The sequence below is a fragment of the Acomys russatus genome, chromosome 19, assembly GCF_903995435.1.
Source record: "Acomys russatus chromosome 19, mAcoRus1.1, whole genome shotgun sequence".
Taxonomy (NCBI): Eukaryota; Metazoa; Chordata; class Mammalia; order Rodentia; family Muridae; genus Acomys; species Acomys russatus.
Genome location: NC_067155.1, coordinates 3475923 through 3497768, shown reverse-complemented (window position 1 = coordinate 3497768; position 21846 = coordinate 3475923). Strand labels below are relative to the sequence as shown.

The window sequence follows — 21846 nt, the reverse complement described above, 5'->3', positions numbered from 1 at the left end:
GGTGAGCCACCATGTGAGTGCTGGGAACCGAACTCAGGGCCCTGCAAGAGCAGCCAGTACCCCTAACCCCTGATGTCTCTCAGCCCCTTTCAGTATCTTTGATAACTCTACAGAGTCTGTTACTCCAGCACCAGACCCTCAGCCCGTTCTCCCTGAGGCCCGACAGCCAGTACTACAGCAGGTACCTTTCTGGTTTCTGTACTGTTTGGGAGCTGTCCAGCCATAGAGGCCGTCCCCAGGCTCCTCGTCCTTCAGCACAGTGTCATACTTGGATAGAGTCTCTGTGGCGTAGATGTCATCGTCTTCCTCTTCCAGGGCACCCACACCGAAAGCCTGCAGAACACATGGTTTCAGACAGAGCTCACAGGCTGGAGGGTCTGCCTGCGCTGCAGGGCTGGGCTGCGTTGAGGAAAGGACCCAGCAGACTCATAGCGCTTGTGGATCACTGAGAGAGAGGTGAATGGAGCCCCAGGGTAGAAGAGCCTTGGGTGTACAGGCACGCAGTGACCGGAAGCGAATGCCCCTCTCGCATAGGCACACACCCCAGCCCCAGCACAAGCACGGCCAGAGACATGAGGAACAGCACGTGGCACCAAACACATAGGAACAGGACGCTGACAAGAGAATGGCCGATACATCTGTCTGTCTGGTCAGTGTGACCAAGGTCTGGAGACTTTGTGAGAAACAGCTTGCAGTAAGTTTATTTTTTGTTGGAAGGATAGGAAAGCCATGCAAAGAAAGAAAAGGCAATGAAACAAAGTAACCAACCATTTTTTTTTTCTTCCCTTTGAGATAATATCTCACTATGTAGCCCAGGCTGACCTGGAATTTACAGAGATGCACTTGGCTCTACCTCCCAAGTATAGGAATTAAAGATGTGTAACCCCACGCTGGCCCGCTTTCTTTTTAGGAACCTGTGAATCCATCTGAGGAGGTGGGCAATTGAAAGCTCCCTATCTTTCCAAAAGTACAAAAACCTCTAGGTCAAATGACCCAGGGGCTCGTAGCAAGAGGAAATTTAGCTCAGCGCTAAGCAGCTTTATTTATCTATTGGGCCACCCTGCCGGGCCCAGATTGTAATTAGACCAAATCAAAGCATTGGAAAGGGGCTTTTCTGCTTGGCCTCGCCAGGCTTGGAACATGGGGTTCCACCGAGAACTAGGCACAGGCTCTTGGGCACCACCGTTAGGATTAGGAAGGCAAGCATCACAGGTGCCCTTCAGGAAGGACCTTTGGGGAAACAGAGTCTGGGGCTTGGCATATGGAAGAGTACCTGCCCGGTGTATGTAACGCCCCGAGAGACGTTTTCTCACTCTGTTTCTTTCTCTTCCAGTGAGGGGGCTTGAACCTGGGGCCTTACATACACTACTAGGCAAGCCCAGCACTGAAAGAGAGACAGGCAGGCAGGCAGGCAGAGAGAGGCAGACAAAAAAAAGAAAGATAAAGGGAGAGAGAGACAAAGAGAAAGAGAGGGTTGTGGGGAGACGGGACAGAACTTCAAAGACCTCACTGAAGAACTAAGTGTCTGCCCTGGGCTAATCTCACATGGGAAGTGTCCGTATTTATCCGTGTTTCTGCTTTTACAGTAAGAAACTTTTACCTGACCAGAAATGCCCAATTTTCTTCCTTTACTCAGTCCAACGTCTCCAAGAAGATGGCTGGTCCCCTCGGATGCTCCACCAAAAAGATTAAAGTGTTCTCCTGGAGTGCCGAACAGAGCTTGGCGGGGGTCCAGGCCCTGGTAGGCCAGCCCGTGTACGTTATCTTTAGGTGTAAAATCCACAGGCATGACGTCTTTAGGAGCAAAAGTCACACTGTCGGGCAAGTAGTCATCCTGTTCATCCTATTTCAAATGTTTGATGAGGAGGGAAGGTGAGTCACCATGGGTGTCAATTCGTTTAGAGGTCAGTGATTAATTCCAAACATAACAGTTGCCAAGCTCCCATTTCCGCTGCCGTGAATGGCCAGATCCCATCCCGGAAGAAACAATACTAACAAAAGCAACGTCATAGTGAGACTCTAGATCAGTGGTTCTCAACCTTCCTAACGCTGTGACCCTTTAACACAGTTCCTCGTGTTGTGCTGACCCCCAGCTACAAAATTATTTCTTTGTTAAATACTACCAGCCGGGCGTGGTGGCGCATGCCTGTAATCCCAGCACTCGGGAGGCAGAGGTAGGCAGATCGCTGTGAGTTCGAGGCCAGCCTGGTCTACAAAGTGAGTCCAGGACAGCCAAGGCCACACAGAGAGACTTTGTCTCGGAAAAAAAAAACAAAAGAAAAAAGAAAAAAATAAATAAATACTACTTACTATTAACACTAGTTAAAACTACTTTGTGACTATAATGTTGCTAGTGTTACAAATCATAATGTAAATGTGTGATATGCCACCCCTATGAAAGGGTTGTTCGAGCCCCAGTCTTGACCCACTGGTTGAGAACCGCTGTTCCAAACAGGCTGGAGAGGCGGCTCAGCCGTTAAGAGCATGCGCTGCTTTTGCAGAGGACCTGGGTTCAGTTCCCAGCACCAACATCAGGCAGCTCACAATTGCTTTAACTCTGTTCCAGGGCGTCTGACACCCTCCTCTGCCCTTGGTGGGCACCTGCATACACAGACAGACTTGCAGGCACATGCACAAATACACTAAATAAAAAAAAAATTAAAGAAATCTAAACAACGGCAAGAGTGTGGCTCAAAGGTACGGCACATGCTTAGCATGCAAGGCCATAGTTTTAAAATCCACCACAAAACATAAATCTGTAGAAGCAGGCGGGGCATGGTGGCGCATAACTTTAATCCCAGCACTCAGGAGGCAGAGGCAGGTGGATCTCTGTGAGCTCAAGGCCAGCCTGGTCTACAGAGTGAGTTCCAGATCAGCCATAGTGAGTCATAGTGAGACCTCGTCTCAACTGATCAGTCAGTCACCCAATAAATAAGAAGAGAGTTAGGCTATTAATGGAGCTAGCCTGTCATTGACTATATCAGCCATCATAGTAAGGACACCTTTAGGGTATGGACAGTTTATGACAGCAGAATCTAGCAGATTTCTAAAGTTGCTTATGACCTTGCTATTTACTTATCTATCTATCTGTTTGCTTGGGTGTTTTGTCTGTCTGGGTCTTTGTTGTTACTGCACTGTATTTGTATTACCCTATTTATTTATTTATTTGTGTGTGTGTGTGTGTGTGTGTGTAATTGTGTGTGCACACGGGCAGCCACGCCATGCAGTGTATGTAGCAGTTAAAGGACAATTTATGGGAGCTAGTTCTCCCTACCCCCACCCCCCCCCACCCTTTTTTTTTTTTTTTTTTTTTTTTGGAGACAAGGTTTCTCTATGTAGCCTTAGCTGTCCTGTCCTGGACTCACTTTGTAGACCAGGCTGGCGTCGAACTCACAGCGATCCGCCTGCTCTGCCTCCCAAGTGCGAGTGCTGGGAGTAAAGGCTGGTTCTCTCCTTTTATCACAGGTCGCAGGGATTGCACTCAGACAGTCAGGCTTGGCAGCAAGCACCTTTCCCCACTGAGCCATCCCACTATATCTCACTCTATGGCTCAGGCTCGTCTAGACCTTGAGACTTTTCTTTCTGCCTCAGCCTGCCCAGGACTTAATCACCAGTAAGCACTGGTAATCACTGCCTGGCAGTTTGCTATTGTCCGTCAGTGGGAGAAATCAAAGCCAAGGCTCTGCACACGCGAGGCTCTACCACTGAGCTTTACTTGCATCCTGACGTAGCACACGGGACCGTAACCTACCTCGGACCCTTCAGAGCCTCCAGGCGGCAACGCACAGCCATAGATCTTAACACCAGGATCTACAAGAGAGATCCCGAGGGCGTTAGTCATGAGCAACTAAGAAGAAACCCCAAGTCACTGACACTGCTCGGAGGCACACTTGTAAAGGTGTTGTCGCCTTAGCGTCGCAGGTGGATGACGAGCCTGACCCACCTGTTGTCCAACAATGTACTGCATGGGCCCAAAGGAAACTACTAGAGTTTACTCACAGTCTGGGGACACAGGGGGCAAGGAAAGAACAGAAAATCATCATGTTACACTGGGAGGAGAGTGTAGCTAAAGCCCCACGTTCAATCCCCAATACAGAGAAATAAGTAAGGAGGAGGAGGAGGGGGAAGTAATGGCGTTGAACTGCGCCTCTGATTCAGCTAAGGTGTGGCTGGAAGGCAGCAGGCAGTTGGGCTTGGCAGCAAGCACCTTGACCCACTGAGCCAAGCCACTGAGGCAGAGCCTCGCTCTCCATCAGGGTGTGGACCTGGTTCCAGAAGTTACGTGATGTGTGTATGCCACCTGATTCAGCAGTCTATTTCTAGGCATATGCAGCTTTCAAAACGATGCTGTGGGGCTGGAGAGGCAGCTCAGTGGCTAAAAGCCCTTGTTACTCATGCAGGGGACGTGGGTTCTATTCCCAGAACCCACATGGTAGCTCAAAACTATCTGTTGATTCCAGGTCCAAGGGCTCTAAGGATCTCCTCTGGCCTCCCATGGCTCCTGCATAACGTGGCACTCACAGAATCACCAGAAAAACACACATATACAAAAATGAAATAATTGAGGAAGGGTCTCACTGTATAGTACTGTCCTGGAACTGTGTAGACCAAGCTGGACTTCAACTCACAGAGATCCACCTGCCTCGGCATCCCAAGTGCTGGGATTAAAGGAATGTGCTACCATGCCCAGCTACTAATAAATAAACCCTATTTTTAAAACTATGCTGTATGTCAGTTAGTGGTGGGTGGTGCACACCTTTAATCCCAGCACTTGGGAGGCAGAGGCAGATGGATCTCTGTGAGTTCGAGGCCAGCCTGGTCCACAGAGTGAGTTCGAGGACATCCAAGGCTACAAAGAGAAATCCTGTCTCAAAAAACAAAACAAAACAAAAAATTTACAAATTAAAAAGATAAACTATAGATCGAGCTGTGGTGGCACACGCCTTTAATCCCAGCACTCAGGGAGGCAGAGGCAGGCAGATCACTGTGAGTTTGAGGCCAGCCTGGTCTACAAAGCGAGTCCAGGACAGTTAAGGCTACACAGAGAAACCCTGTCTCGAAAAACAAACAAACAAAGGTAAACTATGCTGTAGTTAAAGGACAGGGCACATTACTATAAATCCCAGCACTCAGGTAGCTGAAGCAGTAGAATCATGTGTTTGAGAGGCTAGCCTGGGCTACACAAGGAGTCCCAGGCAGCCTGAATGGCAGACTTTGATCCTGTCTCACACAAAATACTAAACCAATCAACCAAACGTGCACTATAGCAGTGGCCACAGTGAGGCTCACCCGGCTTCTGTCGGCGCGGCTTTCTTTTCACTCGAGGACCGACTCCTTGTCCTTCCTTCCAACCCATCTTTCTTAGCAGTTCGAAGCCAACAGACAACCTAGACGGGACGTGCAAACACCGACAGTGACTACACGTTAGCGACCAGCTGTGACCTGGCTCCTCCGCCTTGTCTGCATCTTGTCTGTGCTCGTCTCTAGGACAATGGCACAAGCCGGCGGGCCAGCCACAGCTGCCTGGGCCTGGGAGCACATCCAAAGTAGGGGAGACACATGTGTGCCTCTTTGGGCCTTTGAGCTGGGCCTGTAGAGACTCTTGGCAGTGCAGAGTCCTTGTCAAGGAGGTGTGGCCCAGGGACACCAGGAAAGTCTGATCCAGCCACATACCCAGGAGCATGGGACAAAGTAGACAGAAATCCAAAGCTGGGTGACAGCCATGCAGCTTCGTCAGTCTGCCTACTTAATCGGAAAAGCTTAACTTCTTTTCTTCTCTCCTCTGAGCGTTCTCTCCTGAGCACTTTGGGCCTCTCCAACATTTTGGTCTTCCTTGTTCTTTCTAGAAGGCTCCCCTAGGCTCCCCTCCTGCCGTGTGTGTGTGTGTGTGTGTGTGTGTGTGTGTGTGTGTGTGTGTGTGCGTGCGCGCGCGCGCCATCCAAGCTACCTCTCAGGGCGTGGCTTCCCTATTCTCTCCCGCTGAGCCCTACACCTTGCTGTGGGGAGGGGGATGTATCTTTAAACTCTAATAAAACCGTCCTTAAGCTGAGGGTGAGGAGACAGAAAAAGGAGACAGGGATGAGGATGGAAGAGAGAGAGGGAAGGAGGGAGGGAGGGAGGGAGAGAGGAGGGAGGGAGAAGGGGGAGAAGATGGGGAAGGGGGAGGGGGAAGAGAGGGAAGGAGGGAGGGGGGAGGGAAAGGGAGGGTGCAGGCCGGGTAGAAGCCACAAGAGCTGTGAGAAAGGCGAGGGAGGAAAGCCACCCCAATTCCTGACAGCCTTCCATTGCAATGACAAAGGGAGACATTCTGGGTGAAACCCCTTTTTCACGTAGATTTCCAGTCAGACAGCATCTCTCCCTGAGAAAGATAGCCCCACACACATGCAAAACATTGGTGCCAGAAATAAAGCCCGTCTCACTTGGCTGGTGCGATGAGGTCATCCAGCAGTGTCGCCCCAGGAATAGGGGCTGCAGCAGCTGCCAGCTGCCTGGCTTTCTCCCGTATTCTGTCTTTGGTTTTGGAAGCAAAATCATCTGTGGTAACAATTGCTTTAGGCGCAATTCCGAATTCACTAAGATCCTCCAAAGAAGAAAATTAAACAGAATTAGTTCATTTATATACACACACACCAAATACAAATGCACTTGTACTAACACACATATACAAACACACACAAAAATGCACATATAATAACGCACACATCACTTGTACTAACACACACACAACACATGTACTTGCTCTACCACCCACAACAAATCCACTTGTACTAACACACACAGCAAAGTTTTAAATAAAGGGATCAGTTTCCTATAGATATGTAAAGAAAGAGAGAGAGAAAGAGAGAGAGAGAGAGAGAGGTCTAGGGGCTGGAAAGTGATTAAGATCACTGGCTGTTCTTCCAGAGGTCCTGGGTTCAATTCCCAGCACCCATCCAGCAGCTCACAACCATCTATAACTGCAATCTAATACCCTCTTCTGGTGTGCAGACAAAACTCCCATACGCACTAATAATAAAAATTTAAAGAGGGAGAGAAGTCATATGTGGTGGCACTTGCCCGTGGTCCTAGAGCTAGGGGAGGCTGGAAGAGGAGGGTTGCAAGTTCAGAGCCAGCCTAAGCTACATGGCAAGACCTAGGGGAGTATTTTTTGGTTTTGTTTTGTTTTGTTTTCGGAGGAGGGAAGGGTTGGTTTTTGGTTTTAAAGGCCTCATTTTCCTCCTCCTGGTAGCTTACAGCTTGGTGTAATGTACATGACTGGCTGTGCTCTTGGGTGAATCCATGCCTAAGTCTTTTTTTTTTCCATGCCTAAGTCTTAAGTTCATGGGAGTTGAATTTTAGCCAGCTCACTGTCCCTTAAACCACAGGATGCTTCAGGGTCACTGTGAAAAACCACAGGATGCTGAGTTAGGGACAACTGGAGTTTTCCAAGTACATTTGCCTTTACGTGACATTCCTGACTTCAGAAGCTGTCCCTCTGTTCCCAGGACAGACATCTGAGTGATGGAGAAGCCACCAGGGCAAACACCTCAGAGACAGAGCGTCGGCACAGGCCAGAAAGTGTAGAAGGTGCCACAACCAAGGACACAGCGTCAAGGCCTGACCCACCTCTTCATCCATGAAATCTTCAGGCCCAAGAGCAGATTTGTCCGCCCTGTTCTGTCTTGAAGACACGAAGGTAGAGGGCGTCCATCCTGAAAGGAGAGGAATTTACACTATTATGATCCCAGACGGTATTTCATTTCTTGTCTGTTCAGTGAGATGGACTCTCATCATCGAGGCCTGGCCAGCCTAGAACTCCCTGGGCAGCCCAGACGAGGGCTATAGCTCGGTGGTAGAAGCCTGCTTTAGCCTGCAGTGAGGTCCTGGGCTCTAGCCCCAGCTTCTCAGGGAAAAAAAAGTTCAGGTAACTGGGCGGTACAGATGGATCTACGGCCTACAGGAAGTTCTACATAGCAAGTTCTGGGTTAGCCTGGTCTATATAGTGAGACCTTGTCTCAAAAAAAAAAAAGAGAACCCCTTTAATCCCAGCACTGGGGAAACAGAGGCAGGTGGATCTGAGTTCAAGGCCAGCCTGGTCTGCAGAGTGAGTTTCAGGACAGCCAAGGCTACACAGAGAAACCCTGACTCAAAAAACAAACAAAACAACAATAAAAACAAAAAAGAAACAAAGAAAAAGAAAGATGAGAGAACAACATGTATTCCTTTAATTATAGAATTGATTATACTATATAGTGCGACATTTTATTTGTTTCCAGGTCACGAGCAAGCAGCAGCTGGTGTGCAGCGCTGTGTCAGGTGACTCCTGGGCAGTTCTGGTGCTACATGACCTCTGTGACCCCAGGTGCCTCATCTTCAAACACCTGTGACACCTGCCCTTTGAGGATGAGTCAGAGGAGGTCAGTGGTTAGCTGGGAGTCGGCCTGAGGGTACTTAGGGCAAAGCAAAAATGAGATGGCAGTCACGGTCTGGCTTTAGTCACCCTGCTGGAGTCTCTCCACCCTCCACTGAGTGGAAGAAAAGCTCTTCGCTTTCAGGCTGCAGCCAACAGCACCTAGTCCTGTGTCCTACGGAGTGTACACCAAGATGTTTCCACAATTTTATTTTGTCAAGGCAAGAGGAGATCTGGACGTGGAGGCTCACGCCTGTCACCCCAGCACTCAGGAGGCTGAGGCAGGAGGATCTGAGTTCCAGGCAGGCCTGAGCTACGTGGTGAGACCTGGTCACACAACAGGACCCAGGAGGGGGAGCTTGAGCACACGTCTGAGCAGCCCTCTGGCTTCCACAGGTGCCTACCTTCCTTCGAGCCGACCGTATTGAAGTAGCCTGCAGAGAAGCCGCCACTGAAGGCGCCGTGAAAGCGCTTATACCTTCCTTTCTCATCTCTGACAGTCTGCTCCTGAAGAGGGGTGGGTTTCTTTGGTCTTTCACCTGGGGAAAAAAAGTGAATGAAAAAAAGAGAGAGGGATACGATGAGTTAGAAAGAATTTAGGGAAAATGTGTTTTGGTGTTTTTTTTTTTTTAATGTATATAGTGCTCTGCCTGCATGTACACCTGCAAGCCAGAAGAGGGCACCAAATCTCATTATAGATGGTTGTGAGCCACCATGTGGTTGCTGGGAATTGAACTTGGAACCTCTGGAAGGACAGACAGTGCTCTTAACTGCTGAGCCATCCCTCCAGCCCAAAAATGGTATTTCTTAAACATAGTGAATTGTTTCTCACTTATAACTCTGTGTATAACCATTTCATTGAAGTCGCTGTTCTAAGACTTTAGTAGCTTATAGTTTATAAAATGGTTTTGGAAGCTAAGGAATATGCTGGAGGGATGGCTCAGGGGGTAGACTCCTTCCATACAGGCGTGGGAGCCCACGTTCAGATCCCCAGAACTCACTGTGGTGAGTTGTGCCCCACCCCTCCATTCCCCCTCCCCACCACACCCCTACCCCTCCGACAGGTCAGGCATTCAAGTATCAAATCCCTAGGTGGTGGCACTATTCAGGGAGGTTTTGGAACCTTTAAAACACACTCCTTTAATCCCAGCACTCGGGAGGCAGGGGCAAGTGGATCCCTGTGAGTTCGAGGCCAGCCTGGTCTACAGAGCTAGTTCCAGGACACGCTGGGCTACACAGAGAAACCCTGGTCTGGGGCTGGGGGTGGGCGTGGCCTTGCTGGAGGAAGTCCATCACTGGGGCAGGCTTTGAAAGTTCATAAACTCACCCCACTTCCGGTTTACTCACCCTGCTTGTGTTTGCTACTGATATGTGATCTCTTGGCTCGTGCTTTGGCAGTCTGCTGCCATGCCCTGGCCCACCCCCACCATATGGACTCTGATGGTATTCTATCACAGCAACAGAGAAGTAGTTAATGCACGCACATAAAGCCAGATGCAGGAGCTCATGTGTGCAGCCCCAACATTCCTCCTGCAAGATGGCAGGGAGGCACAGGAAAATCCCCGCAAGCCCACGCACCAGATAGCCCGGTGTGCACAGGAGCCCCAGCCAGAGAATCCCCATCTCAAAGGAAGTGGAGGGCCAAGACTGACACCCGACGTCATCCTGTCCACCACATTCATGCCATGGGACATGCGTGGTCACACTCACACACATACACATGAACACACACAAGATAAAAATGGTCTGCTTTTCCTAAGTGTAATCACAAAAGCCAAATTAGGGCATGTTTGCTGTGTAGATCCTAGCACCTGTGTAAAATCCAGTGTGGACCTCTCCAAGCCCAGCGCTGGAGGAGGAGGCAGAGCTGAGGTGAAGTAGAGGGCAACAGAGGACACCCCACACGGACCCCCAGTCCATATAGCACATCACCCCATATATACACAAATACAAATATATATATTTTGGGGGGGGGGTTGGTTTGGGTTTTTTTTTTTTTTTTTTTTTTTTGGTTTTTTTTTTTTTTTTTTTTTTTTTTTGGTTTTTCGAGACAGGGTTTCTCTGTGTAGCCTTGGCCATCCTGGACTCACTTTGTAGACCAGGCTGGCCTCGAACTCACAGCGATCTGCCTGCCTCTGCCTCCCGAGTGCTGGGATTAAAGGCATGCGCCACCACACCCGGCTTTTTTTTTGGTTTTTCGAGACAAGGTTTCTTTGTGTTAGCCTTGGCTGTCCTGGACTCGACTTATCGACCAGGCTGGCCTCGAACTCACAGCGCTCCACCTGCCTCTGCCTCCCAAGTGCTACCGCCCAGCTTATACTTCTAAAATTATACTGGACCTGGGCATGGTGGCACACACTTTTAATCCCAGCACCTAGGAGGCAGGGGCAGGAGGGTGTTTATGAATTCAAGGCCAGAGCTATCTACGTAAGGCCAGCCAGAGCTATATAGTCACCCTGAGTTACACCCCCAATCCTGAAAAGGGACACGTCTGTGTCTCTTCTAGAACATCTCCGACTCTACAATACTCCCTTCAGTTAGCACCCTTTTCCTTCAGGTTTCCTTAATCGGGCTGGAGGGATGGCTCAGTGGTTAAGAGCACTGGCTGCTCTTCCAAAGGTCCTGAGTTCAATTCCCAGCGACCACATGGTGGCTCACAACCATCTATAGTGAGATCTGGAGCTCTTTTCTGGTGTGTAGGCACACATACAGGCAGAACACTGTATGCATAATAAATAAATAAATCTTAAAAAAAAAAAAAAAGATGTAGAAAGAATCGAGGAGGTGTGGTGGCACATACCTGTTATCCACAACTGTTTGGAGCAGGAGGCAGGTTTGTGGTCAGTTAGGGGCCTGAGATTAGTCACAGTGCTCCGTGCCCTCCAACGCTAACTGCACTCTTACTAGTGTGGACTTCAGTCAGCTGAGCCTCTCTATGCCTTCGCGGCCCCGGCATTCACAGTAGTAACGTCTGACTGCGCATGTGTGTGCTCCATGCACTCCTGAAGGTAAGACAGGGAGGGCTGACTGCACTAAAGACCCGATGGCAGAAACAAACGAACCGCCAGGCGGTGGTGGCACACGCCTTTAGTCCCAGCACTCAGGGAGGCCAACCTGATCTACAGAGCGAGTTGTAGGACAGCCAAGGCTACACCGAGAAACCTTGTCTCTAAAAACCACAAAAAAAAAAAAAAAAGAAAGAAAGAAAGAAAAGAAAAGAAAAAGAAACAAACAAGCCACTAGGCATTTCAAAGTTGTGTGTGCAAGTTAGACAACGCTTGTGAGGAACTCCGCAGGAGGACCACACAGGAAACACTTTTAAGTTGCTAGCTGGCGCTGCCACTCTTGCTCTTAGCATTCTGTTCACGAGTGAGGTATCTCCTAAGGACCAGGATAGCCATGACTTCATCAATTAAACCGATTCTTATTATCTTTTAACAAAATTAATTAATGAAAAAGTCATTCCTGAGAGAGCTGAGGAAGGGCAGAGTTTTCAGGTTAAAGCTTTGACGTAATATAAACATAATCTTCCGGTGGCAGAGCGGTGGTTTATCCAGTGCAGGGCAAAATGGAGGTCGAGGCCATGAGTAGGTGTACCAGCCCGGTGACCCCGGCTGTTCTTTATCGCCTGGTTCTTTGTTTACGAGGTCACCTCCACCAAGTACACACGCGACATCTACAAAGAGCTCCTCGTCTCCTTGGTGGCCTCACTCCTCATGGGCTTTGCAGTCCTGTTCCTCCTGCTCTGGGTCAGCATCTATGTCTGAGTCCGCAAGGGTACCCACCAGGAAGCTCACAAAGTCCCTGCTTTTGTAAATTAATTTTTTACCATTGCTACACTTATCCGTCTGCCTGCTGTTTCCAATAAAGGCAAACGTATGTATGACAAAAAAAAGTATGGATGTATGTGTGTGTGTATATCATTTTTAAAAGATTTTTATTTATTTGTTTTATGTATATGAATGCTCTGTTTTTGTATACACCAGAAGAGGGAATCAGATTCCATTACAGATGGCTGTGAGCCACCATGTGGTTGCTGGGAATTGAACTCAGGACCCCTGGAAGAGCAGCCAGTGCTCTTAACCACTGAGCCATCTCTCCAGCCCCAGCACAATCATTTTTAAATATTAAAATTTTTAAAAATTTTAAGTTTAAAAAAAAAAAAAAGGAAAAAGTCAGGCATGGTGGTGCATGCCTTTAATCCCAGCACTTGGGAGACTAAGGTACCAGGACTGCAGAGTTTGAGGTCAGCCTGGGCTAACAGGAGATGCTGTCTCACAAGCTGCTCCACCATGTCCCAATTTCCCTACCAAGTAAAGAGAGCTATACTAAGAGACCAGGTAACCTGAGGTCACGTCCTCCTGTGGCACAACCTATGCGTTTTGTGTTCTTGGGCAAAGGACGTAATCTCTGTAGAGCTTGGCTTTTAAAACTGTGAAGCTAAAAAAAAAAAAAAACAAAAAAAAACCAACAACAACAACAAAAAAAAAACTGTGAAGCTAGCTCGATGATGGAAGCCATCTTCTTGTGGTAGGTCTCACTGAGTAACAGATTGGAGGAGCATCTGCCTCCCATGCAAGATGCCGGGCAGGCTCCACTCTCAGCGTCAAGAAACAAGTCACGCCCAAAGCCTTACCATAGCAAGGCTCAGCTAATACTAGCCATGGTGCCTTTTTTACTTTAAAACACTGAGCTACAACTACCAGGGCCTCACAATGCAGGGTTTTCACCATTTTGTTTTCTTCTCTTTAAAAAGCAAAACAACAAGAACAAAAACAAAACCGGGGTCCCGTGTACCCAGGATGAACCCCAAGCCTCACACTTACTATGTAGCCAAGGATGACCTTGAACTTCTGACCCTTCCAACTCCACCTCCTGCGCTCTGCGATTGCAGACATGAGCCGCCAGGCTGGCTCTATGTGGTTCTGGGGATAACATGGCTTCAGGCACGCCGGGAAAAGCATTCTGCCAAGTGACTTACACCCCCAACCCCAATTTTCTCCACATCTGAAAAACTTAGTGCACCGCACTCCATTAACTGGTGTGTGCCAGGCACGATCCCTGGCTTGGCCAGATTTCTCAGTCTCAGCACTACTGACAGGTTGTTCTGTGGGATCCTTTGCTCGTGGGGAGATGCCCTGAGTGCCGTGGGGTGTTTAGCAGCATCTGTGGCAGACCTGCTCCCCTGCCCCCTCTTGCCCATCGCCTGCGGCTGAGAAGCCCTGAGCTAAGGCGAGGGAGGGCTTTCCTGCCAGCGCTGGGTGCAATTCCTGCAGCCTTCTTCATCTGGAAGGAGAGATTAACATCTGCAGACAGCTAAGTGGGACTGGTGGCGGCAGGTGATGAGAGCCACCACCTGGGCCCACGGGACTCCTGAGGAGATGGTGCCATCTCTATCCAGGGTGATGGGAAAACTCCAGAGAGGAGGTGGCACTTTAGCACGGGCCGACTGTAATCACCGCCACTAATAACAGCCACTTCCTCCCGTATCGGGGGCGGCCTATAAGTTGCTTCGTTGAGCATACCTTGGTAAAGGGTGCTTATTAAGTAAGCGCCCGAGGTCCACAGCTAATAGCACAAAAGCTGCGGGAGATTTCAACTCTCTCTCCCCAGCTAGAGCTCCCGCCCAAGTTGTTCCTTACGTATTCCTCCACCGGAAGTGCCCAGAAGCCTCGCCCATGGAAGAAGCCTGCTTCTAGACCCTGACAGAAAAAGCCAAAAGACAGAGCCCGCAGAGACCCGCGCGCGCGCGTGGTCTCCCGGTGTGAAGGGCCCCAGAAGGAGCAGGATCTTGTTAGCTGCAGGTAAAGCCGCAACAGAAGCATTAGCTTCCATCTGCAAATGGGAGGTCTGATAAGGCGGGACTGGGCTTGGGGCAGAGAGGGATCCTAACTAGACTAACGAATGCTTAGCATGCACAGAGCCCTGATTTAATCCCCCTCCCCACAAACCAAACCAAAACACAACATGGCAGCTATCTTAAGGCAGTTCAGTTAAAGGAGAGGAGCAGGGAGAAGTGCGGGACGGAGGCAGAAGAAAAGGCTGACCGTACAAGGCCTTTGACCGTGCGTGGCGCTTGCAGGGTCTGTGACAGGCTGTGTGCATTGGGAGACGCCGAGGTAGGTTTGAGCATCATAGTCAGAAGCACAGAGGAGAAGGATAATAGCCCTAAAATGAGTCTGTCCAGGGGGGCTGGAGCTGAGAACTGGAAAATGAGGTGACATTGTCTAAGGAAGAGTAGAAAAGTCCTGTGGGTTTCTTCCTTCCCCATCACAGTCGCTAAACTCCCCAGCTAATACTTAAATAATAATCCTGCTGTCAGGGCCATTTTTGTTGTTGTTATTTTGGTTTTGGCTTTGGGTTTTTTGTTTTGGTTTGGTTTTGTTGTTGTTGTTGTTGTTTTGATTTTTTTCTTTTTCTTTTTCTTTCTTTTTTTTTTTTTTTTGAGACAGAGTTTCTCTGTGTGGCCTTGACTGTCCTGGACTCACTTTGTAGACCAGGCTGGCCTCGAACTGAGAGATCCGCCTGCCTCTGCCTCCCCCAGTGCTGGAATTACAGGCATGTGTCACCATGCCCAGCTGGGACCAGCAATTTTCATTAGGGTTTTAATTAAATTTATCTGACCTGACAGTGCAACTTGAAAGTCAGAATAAGAGTGATTACTGGTCTAGCTGGGCCGTAAAAACGCAGGCAGGAACTTCAAAGTATTTGGAGAGCACTGTATGGGGACCATAATGTAGCTCAGTGTTAGTGAAATCTGCACGCGGAAGGCGCTGGGTTCCATGGAAGGGAAGTGAGGAAAGAGGGAGGAAGTCCCCAAACTTCTAAAGCTGAAGTTACCAAGTATTTCCAGAGAGGCTGGAGAGATGGCTCACCAATCAAGAGCTCAGGCCGGGCGTGGTGGCACACGGCTTTAATCCCAGTACTCGGGAGGCTGAGGCAGGTGGATTGCTGGGAGTTCGAGGCCTGCCTGGTCTACAAAGCGAGTCCAGGACAGCCAAGGCTACACAGAGAAACCCTGTCTCAAAAAAACCAAGGGGCGGGGAGAGCACTTTCGGCTTTTCCAAAGGACCTGAATTTGGATCCTAGTAGCCACATCAGACAACACAACGGCCTGTAAATAAAGCTCAAGAGATCTAACATCCGGGGGCTGGAGAGATGGCTCAGCGGTAAAGAGCACTGACTGCTTTTCCAGAGGTCCTGAGTTCAATTCCCAGTAACTACATGTTGGCTCACAACTATCTATAATGTGACCTAATGTGCACTGTATACATAATAAATAAATATTTTTTTTTTAAAAAAAAGAGATCTAACATCCTCTTTTGGCAGCCCTCCCCACATATAATCATACATATGCAGAAATAATAAAACTAAGCCCAGCACTCGGGAGGCTTATCACCTGATTCTTTATATCCATAAGGCATTGTGTTTGCCAAGAAAACTGATGTGACCTTAGTTGTACTGAAGAAACAGCCTAGAATTAGGGTCATAGCTGTGACAGCCCTGCGCCATCTCACAGTCTGCCCTCCTCAGAGACAACTCTACAATTAGGGTTGCAGGGAGGGAATTTCAAACTGAATTTTTTACAGAAGTGAGGGTGGTGAGTATAAAACAGACTTCTCTGAGGAAACACGCGAGCAACCTTCAAACATACAAAAACTTGTCCAGAGACTAGCCTTTCTCTCTCTTTGGTCAGCAGAGGGTAAGGGGAGAGCCGGGATCTGGCAAGCATTTCCAATGATTACAACTGCTCACACTGGGGATAGAGCTCAGTTGTAGAACGCGTGCCTAACATGCTCAAAAGCCTGAGTTTCGGCCTCAGCACCACACAGAGCACATGCCTGTCATCTTGGCACTTGGGAGGTGGAGGCAGGAGATCGAGGTCAGTCTTAGCTACTCAAAAGTTTGAGGCTCGTCTGGCTACACGAGACTGTCTCAAACGAACTAAGACATATGTGATGTGTGACAGGCAAACCTATAATCCCAGCACTCAGAAGGCAGAGGCAGGCGGATCTCTGTGAGTTCGAGGCCAGCCTGGTCTACAGAGCGAGTCCAGGACAGCCAAGGCTACACAGAGAGACCTTGTCTCAAAAAACCTTGAGGCTTGGTATGTAGCTCAGCTAGCCTAGCAAGCAGGAGGCCCTAGGGTCCATCCACAGCTGCGTGCGCGCACACACACTCACATACACACTCACACACACGTCCTTACCATTGCAAGTGCCATCCACTTATCCTGACCGTCCCTCGACTGCTAAACTGGCTCCTACTTTAGGGATTTCCTATCTCAAGCGTTTCTCCCTAGATCTCCCGGGGCTGAATTTTTTTTTAACTATCAAGGTAAGTGCAAATGTTCCCTCGTGGCCAGAGACTGCCTGACCACCCTCCATCACACCCAAGTTGCTTAGTCATTCTTGCATCTCCCACCCCTCCCTGTCCTTCTCTGCCCCCGAGAACACGGTGCACACGCCTCCCCAGCGGGTTCCCTGTGCCCACAGCGAGCAAGCCCCGTCGAGCTGTCTCTGGCGCCCATGTGCTGGCCTCCCACCCTGCGCCCCGCAGACTCCGCCGGACATCGGACCCGCACCTTCCTCCAGAAGTTCCAGGCCGGTCCCATAGCTGACCAGGTCCTCGTCGCTGTCACTGTGCACAGCCGCCATCCTGCTCCCTTCCGGGCTCCGCCCCCTCGCTACGGGAGCCTCTGTAGGCCAAATACATTCGCACTTTCGTCTCCGCGAAGCGAACTGCTCTTTAAAGTTGAAGAGTTAGTCACCTTTTCCTTGTAGGTTATAGCCCTATGCAAGGCCCGCTGCAGTTGCAGTTAAGATTGGGATCTGGGGCTGGAGAGATGGCTCAGTGGTTAAGAGCACTGTCTGCTCTGCTCTTCCAAAGGTCCAGAGTTCAATTCCCAGCAACCACATGGTGGTTCACAACCATCTATAATGCCTGGCAGAGAAAGAAATCTTAAAAAACTACAAAGTGAGTTCAGGATAGCCAAGGCTACACAGAGAAACCTTGTCTCAAAAAACAAAAACAAAAACACCATTAAAAAAAAAAAAAAGGATTGTGATCTGTGGCCAGGTGTGGTGGTGCCCGACTTTAATCCCAGCACTGGGGAGGCAGAGGCAGACGGATCCCTGTAAATTCGAGGCCAGTCTAGGACAACCAAGGCTCCACAGAGAAACCCTGTCTCGAAAAACAAACAAACAAACAAAAAGATTCCTATCTGTGAGCTGGATGTTGTGGTGCACCCCTTTAGTCCCAGTACCTTGAGAGGCAGAGGCAGGTGGATCTTTGTGAGTTCGACGCCAGCCTGGTCTCCAAAGAGAGCTCCAGGACAAGCAAAGCTACACAGAAAAATCCTGTCTTTAAAAACAAACAAACAACAACAACACCCCATCAGTAACACCCCATCCTGACCCTGTCATGTCCTGAGTACTGGGAGGACTCAGGGTAAGATGCTGGAGGCCACTGGGATGTCCAGCCTGCAGGGCAGGGTCTCTGGAATTCGATACAGCCTGCCAGTCCTCTGCCCTGCTTCACCCATCCCAACCACCCTCCGGAAGAGTGCTTCCCCAGGCGCCCTTTCTGCTGCCTCTGCCCTAGAAATGGGAAGGCACCGACAGGCAGAAGTGTGTGCAGTACACATTATATGAACCGGAACACACACACACACACACACACACACACACACACACCCCCCTCACCATATACTTGTCAACTTTACATTTGCAAAAGCAACTGTTTTCCCATCATGTCCCATCGCATCCCCGTCCCACCTCACCCCCCCCCACCTCCCACTCTATCCCCCACCCCCGCTCTTACCCCTGCCTTCTGGAAGGATTCACTGACCCTGGGAATATCAGAAGCCTTGAGTGCAGCTAAGTAGATTGGTCAAAGACGAGAAACAGATACCAGGCAATGGGTAGAGAGCTGGACGTCAGCCTAAGCTACACAATGCAACACTGTCATAAATAACCAAATAGATCGAAAGACCTGCAGGCTTGAGGTGCTGTCCAATGGCAGAGCGGGAGCTTAGCGTGTTTCATGGCCTGGATTCCCACCCAGCAGGGAGACCCAGGTTCCCTTCTAGCACTGACAGAAAAGGACAGGACGATGAATAAAAAGAAAGGAGGAACGTGAAATGATGGAGGCAGAGGTAATGCTATGGAAAGGTAACTGGAGCAAGGGGAGAGAATGAGATGGGAGAGAGAGGAGGAAAAGCAAACAACAGGGGAGGGTGCTGAGGCTCGTCATCAAATCTCAAGAACCGACGGCTGTCAGATGGGCGCTGTTGTCTCACTTCCCCAGCTTTTGTCCAAGACACAAATAATGATGATGATGATGGTGATACTAAATTAATAATAATAATGAGGAGGAGGAGGAGAAGAAAGAGAAGTAAAGTTGTTCAGCTGGGCGCAGTAGCACACACCTTTAATCCCAGACATGGGAGGCAGAGGCAGGGGATCGCTGTGAGTTCAATGCCTGCCTCGTTTACAAAGTGAGTCCAGGACAGTCATGAAAAAAATTTTTTTTCAGCTAATAAGGTATAATGCTGAGATAAAACCTCTCCTGGAAGCCCAGGCTTTCTTTCTTTCTTTCTTTCTTTTTTTTTTTTTTTTTTTTTTTTGGTTTTTCGAGACAGGGTTTCTCTGTGTAGCCTTGGCCATCTGGACTCACTTTGTAGACCAGGCTGGTCTCGAACTCACAGCGATCTGCCTGCCTCTGCCTCCCGAGTGCTGGGATTATAGGCGTGCGCCACCACACCCGGCTCTCTTTCTTTTCTTTTCTTTTTTTTTTTTTTTTGGACAGTTTTATATCTGTTTACAGTTCATTGTGATCATATTCACTCACTGTGAGCCCTCTCTTTCTTCTCTTCTTTTTATTTCTTTTCTTTTTTTGTTTTGTTTTTTGTTGTTGTTGTTTGTTTTGTTTTTTTGAGACAGGGTCTCTCTGTGTTAGCCTTGACTGTCCTGGACTCACTTTGTAGATCAGGCTGGCCTCAAACTCACAGCAATCCACCTGCCTCTGCCTCCCGAGTGCTGGGATTAAAGAGGAGTTCCTTTTCAAAGGTAACACAGAACTGTGTACTCTTGTGGGCAGGCATGTAGTGTTTGTCCCCAATGTGTCATCTTCAGCAGTAGGATTGGTTTTTTTGTTTTATCTTTTTTCTTGGTGGTGGTGTGGGGGGCGGGGGTGGGGGGAATGTTGAAATACAGTTTCTCTGTGTAGCCTTGGCTGCCCTGAACTCACTTTGTAGACCAGGCTGGCCTCGAAACTCACAGCAATATGCCTGTGTTGGGATTACAGACCTGTGCCACTGTGGCTGGCTTGATAGTGACTTTTCTGTGTGTTTTGTTTCATGTGGGTGGGTGGGATGTTGGCAGGGTCTCACTGTGTCCCCCCTAGCTAGCCTAGAACTTGCTACGCAGACCAGGCTGGCCTGGAATTCACAGAGATCCACCTGGAATTAAACGTGTGCATCACCACACCAGTCAGCCATCGGGTCTCACCACCTAGGTCTGGTGGGTGAAGGAAGAACAGAAATATAAAGGAAAGGACGTGCCCGCTCCTAGGAACGATGGAGGAAAAAGTTTACTATAGATAAAAGAGAAAACATAGCTAGAGGCGGGGACATCTGGGAGAGATCCTGAGTGTGGTGAGGAGAGGAGGAGAGAGGGGGACCAGGTATAGCAGTCAAGAAAGCGGGCAGACGGGAAAAGAGGGCCAACCAAAATGGCTGGATTACATAGGGAAGAGCCTCTGGGGAAGAAGGGCAGGCCAGCTCCCTGGCCTAAGCCTGAGGGGACCAGGCGTGCCAGCCATACCCAGTGAGAAGGAGGGGCTAAGGGTTGCTTCGAGAAGCTGGCAGCCCAGTCTGCTTTGATGTGTTAAATAGGCACCTCAGCCATTTGTCCCAGGGTTTGAAACCCACAGGCAATGCAGATCACTTGGAATGTTCTAGAGCCAGGTCTAGAGGTTGCCTGAACAACAGCTCAGAGAAGAAGCACTTAGCACTAAGTCCAGGTTTTCTTTCTTTCTTTCTTTTTTTTTTTTTTTTTTTTTTTTTTTTTTTTTGAGACAGGGTCTCTCTGTGTAGCCTTGGCCATCCTGGACTCACTTTGTAGACCAGGCTGGCCTCGAACTCACAGCAATCCGCCTGCCTCTGCCTCCCGAGTGCTGGGATTAAAGGCGTGCGTCACCATGCCCGGCTCTTTCTTTCTTTTTTAAGATTTATTTAGTTGTTTATTTATTTATTATGTATGTATGCATGCAGTATTTATTTATTACGTATGCAGTATTTTGCCTGCATGTGCATCTGCAGACCAGAAGAGGGCGTCAGATCACATTATAGATGGTTGTGAGCCACCATGTGGTTGCTGGAAATTGAACTCAGGACCTCTGGAAGAACAGTCAGTCAGGTGCTCTTAACTGCTGAGCCATCTCTCCAGTCCCTAAGTCCAGAGTTCCAAAGGGAAAGTTAAAAGACAGAAGCATTCTTGAGACGTTGCTGAAAGGTTCATTCCCTCCCAGCTCCACCCACAGGCCAGTCAGTACTTTTCCCCAATGGGTACTGTTCCAGGGGGGCATACTCAGCTCATGTGTGGTTCTCACTGTTTCATCCACTTCCTGTCCGGGCTATTAAGGTTACTTCCTCTGAGACACTTCTTTAACCCTTTTGAAAAGACAGTATTCAGTCAGGCGTGGTGGCGCACGCCTGTAACCCCAGCACTCAGGGAGGCAGAGGCAGACAGATCACTCCGAGTTGGACACCAGCCTGTCCATAGATGGAGTCCAGGACAGCCAAGGCTGGGATCAAAGACGTGTGCCACCAGGGCCGGCGCTAGTGGTTATTTTTATTGTTTGTCTCTCTCCTATGATATGTAAGTACTCAAGGCTCGCAACAGTGGTTAGGTTAGCCTGTTGTTAGCTCTGTGTCTGTGTGTGCATGTGTGTGTGTATGTGTGTGTACTTGATCAGCGTGGTGACATGTTTCTAATGCCAGCCCTTGGGAGGATACAAATTTGAAGCCAACCTGGTCCATACATGAAAACCTCATAAAAACCAAAACTAAGTTTGGTATGATGAGTCACACCTGCAATCCCAGCCCTGGGGACTGTGAGAGCAGAGGCTGGAAGATCAGGAATTATAGGTCACCTGCGCCACGACACCCTATCTTAAAATACATACACGGTTGGGACTGGAGAGATGGCTCAGTTGGATTTTGTTTGTTTGTTTGTTTGTTTTTTATTGTTTTTAGTTTTTCTGAGACAGGGTCTCTCTGTGTAGCTGTAGCTGTCCTGGACTCACTTTGTAGACCAGGCTGGCCTTGATCTCACAGAGCTCCGCCTGCCTCTGCCTCCCGAGTGCTGGGATTAAAGGCGTGCGCCGCTAACACCCAGCTGAGATGGCTTGGTTTTTTAAGAGTATTTGCTGCTTTTGCAGAGAGCCCAGGTGCA

At 49.1% G+C, this 21846-nt stretch overlaps 1 protein-coding gene across 1 annotated transcript in view; it reads right to left on the bottom strand.

Moving 5' to 3' along the window:
• Gpatch1 (G-patch domain containing 1) overlaps positions 1–17080 on the bottom strand; it is a 52643-nt gene extending 35563 nt beyond the window's left edge. Inside the window, exons 1-8 of the mRNA XM_051162191.1 lie at positions 16974–17080; positions 8794–8928; positions 7606–7691; positions 6420–6580; positions 5290–5387; positions 3752–3810; positions 1601–1843; positions 186–333 (exon numbers count right to left, since the gene is read on the bottom strand). Coding sequence (XP_051018148.1) covers positions 186–333; positions 1601–1843; positions 3752–3810; positions 5290–5387; positions 6420–6580; positions 7606–7691; positions 8794–8928; positions 16974–17046 — 1003 coding nt within the window. The 5' untranslated portion in view covers positions 17047–17080. The remainder of the gene's footprint in view (positions 1–185; positions 334–1600; positions 1844–3751; positions 3811–5289; positions 5388–6419; positions 6581–7605; positions 7692–8793; positions 8929–16973) is intronic.
• Positions 17081–21846: the final 4766 nt, after the last annotated feature.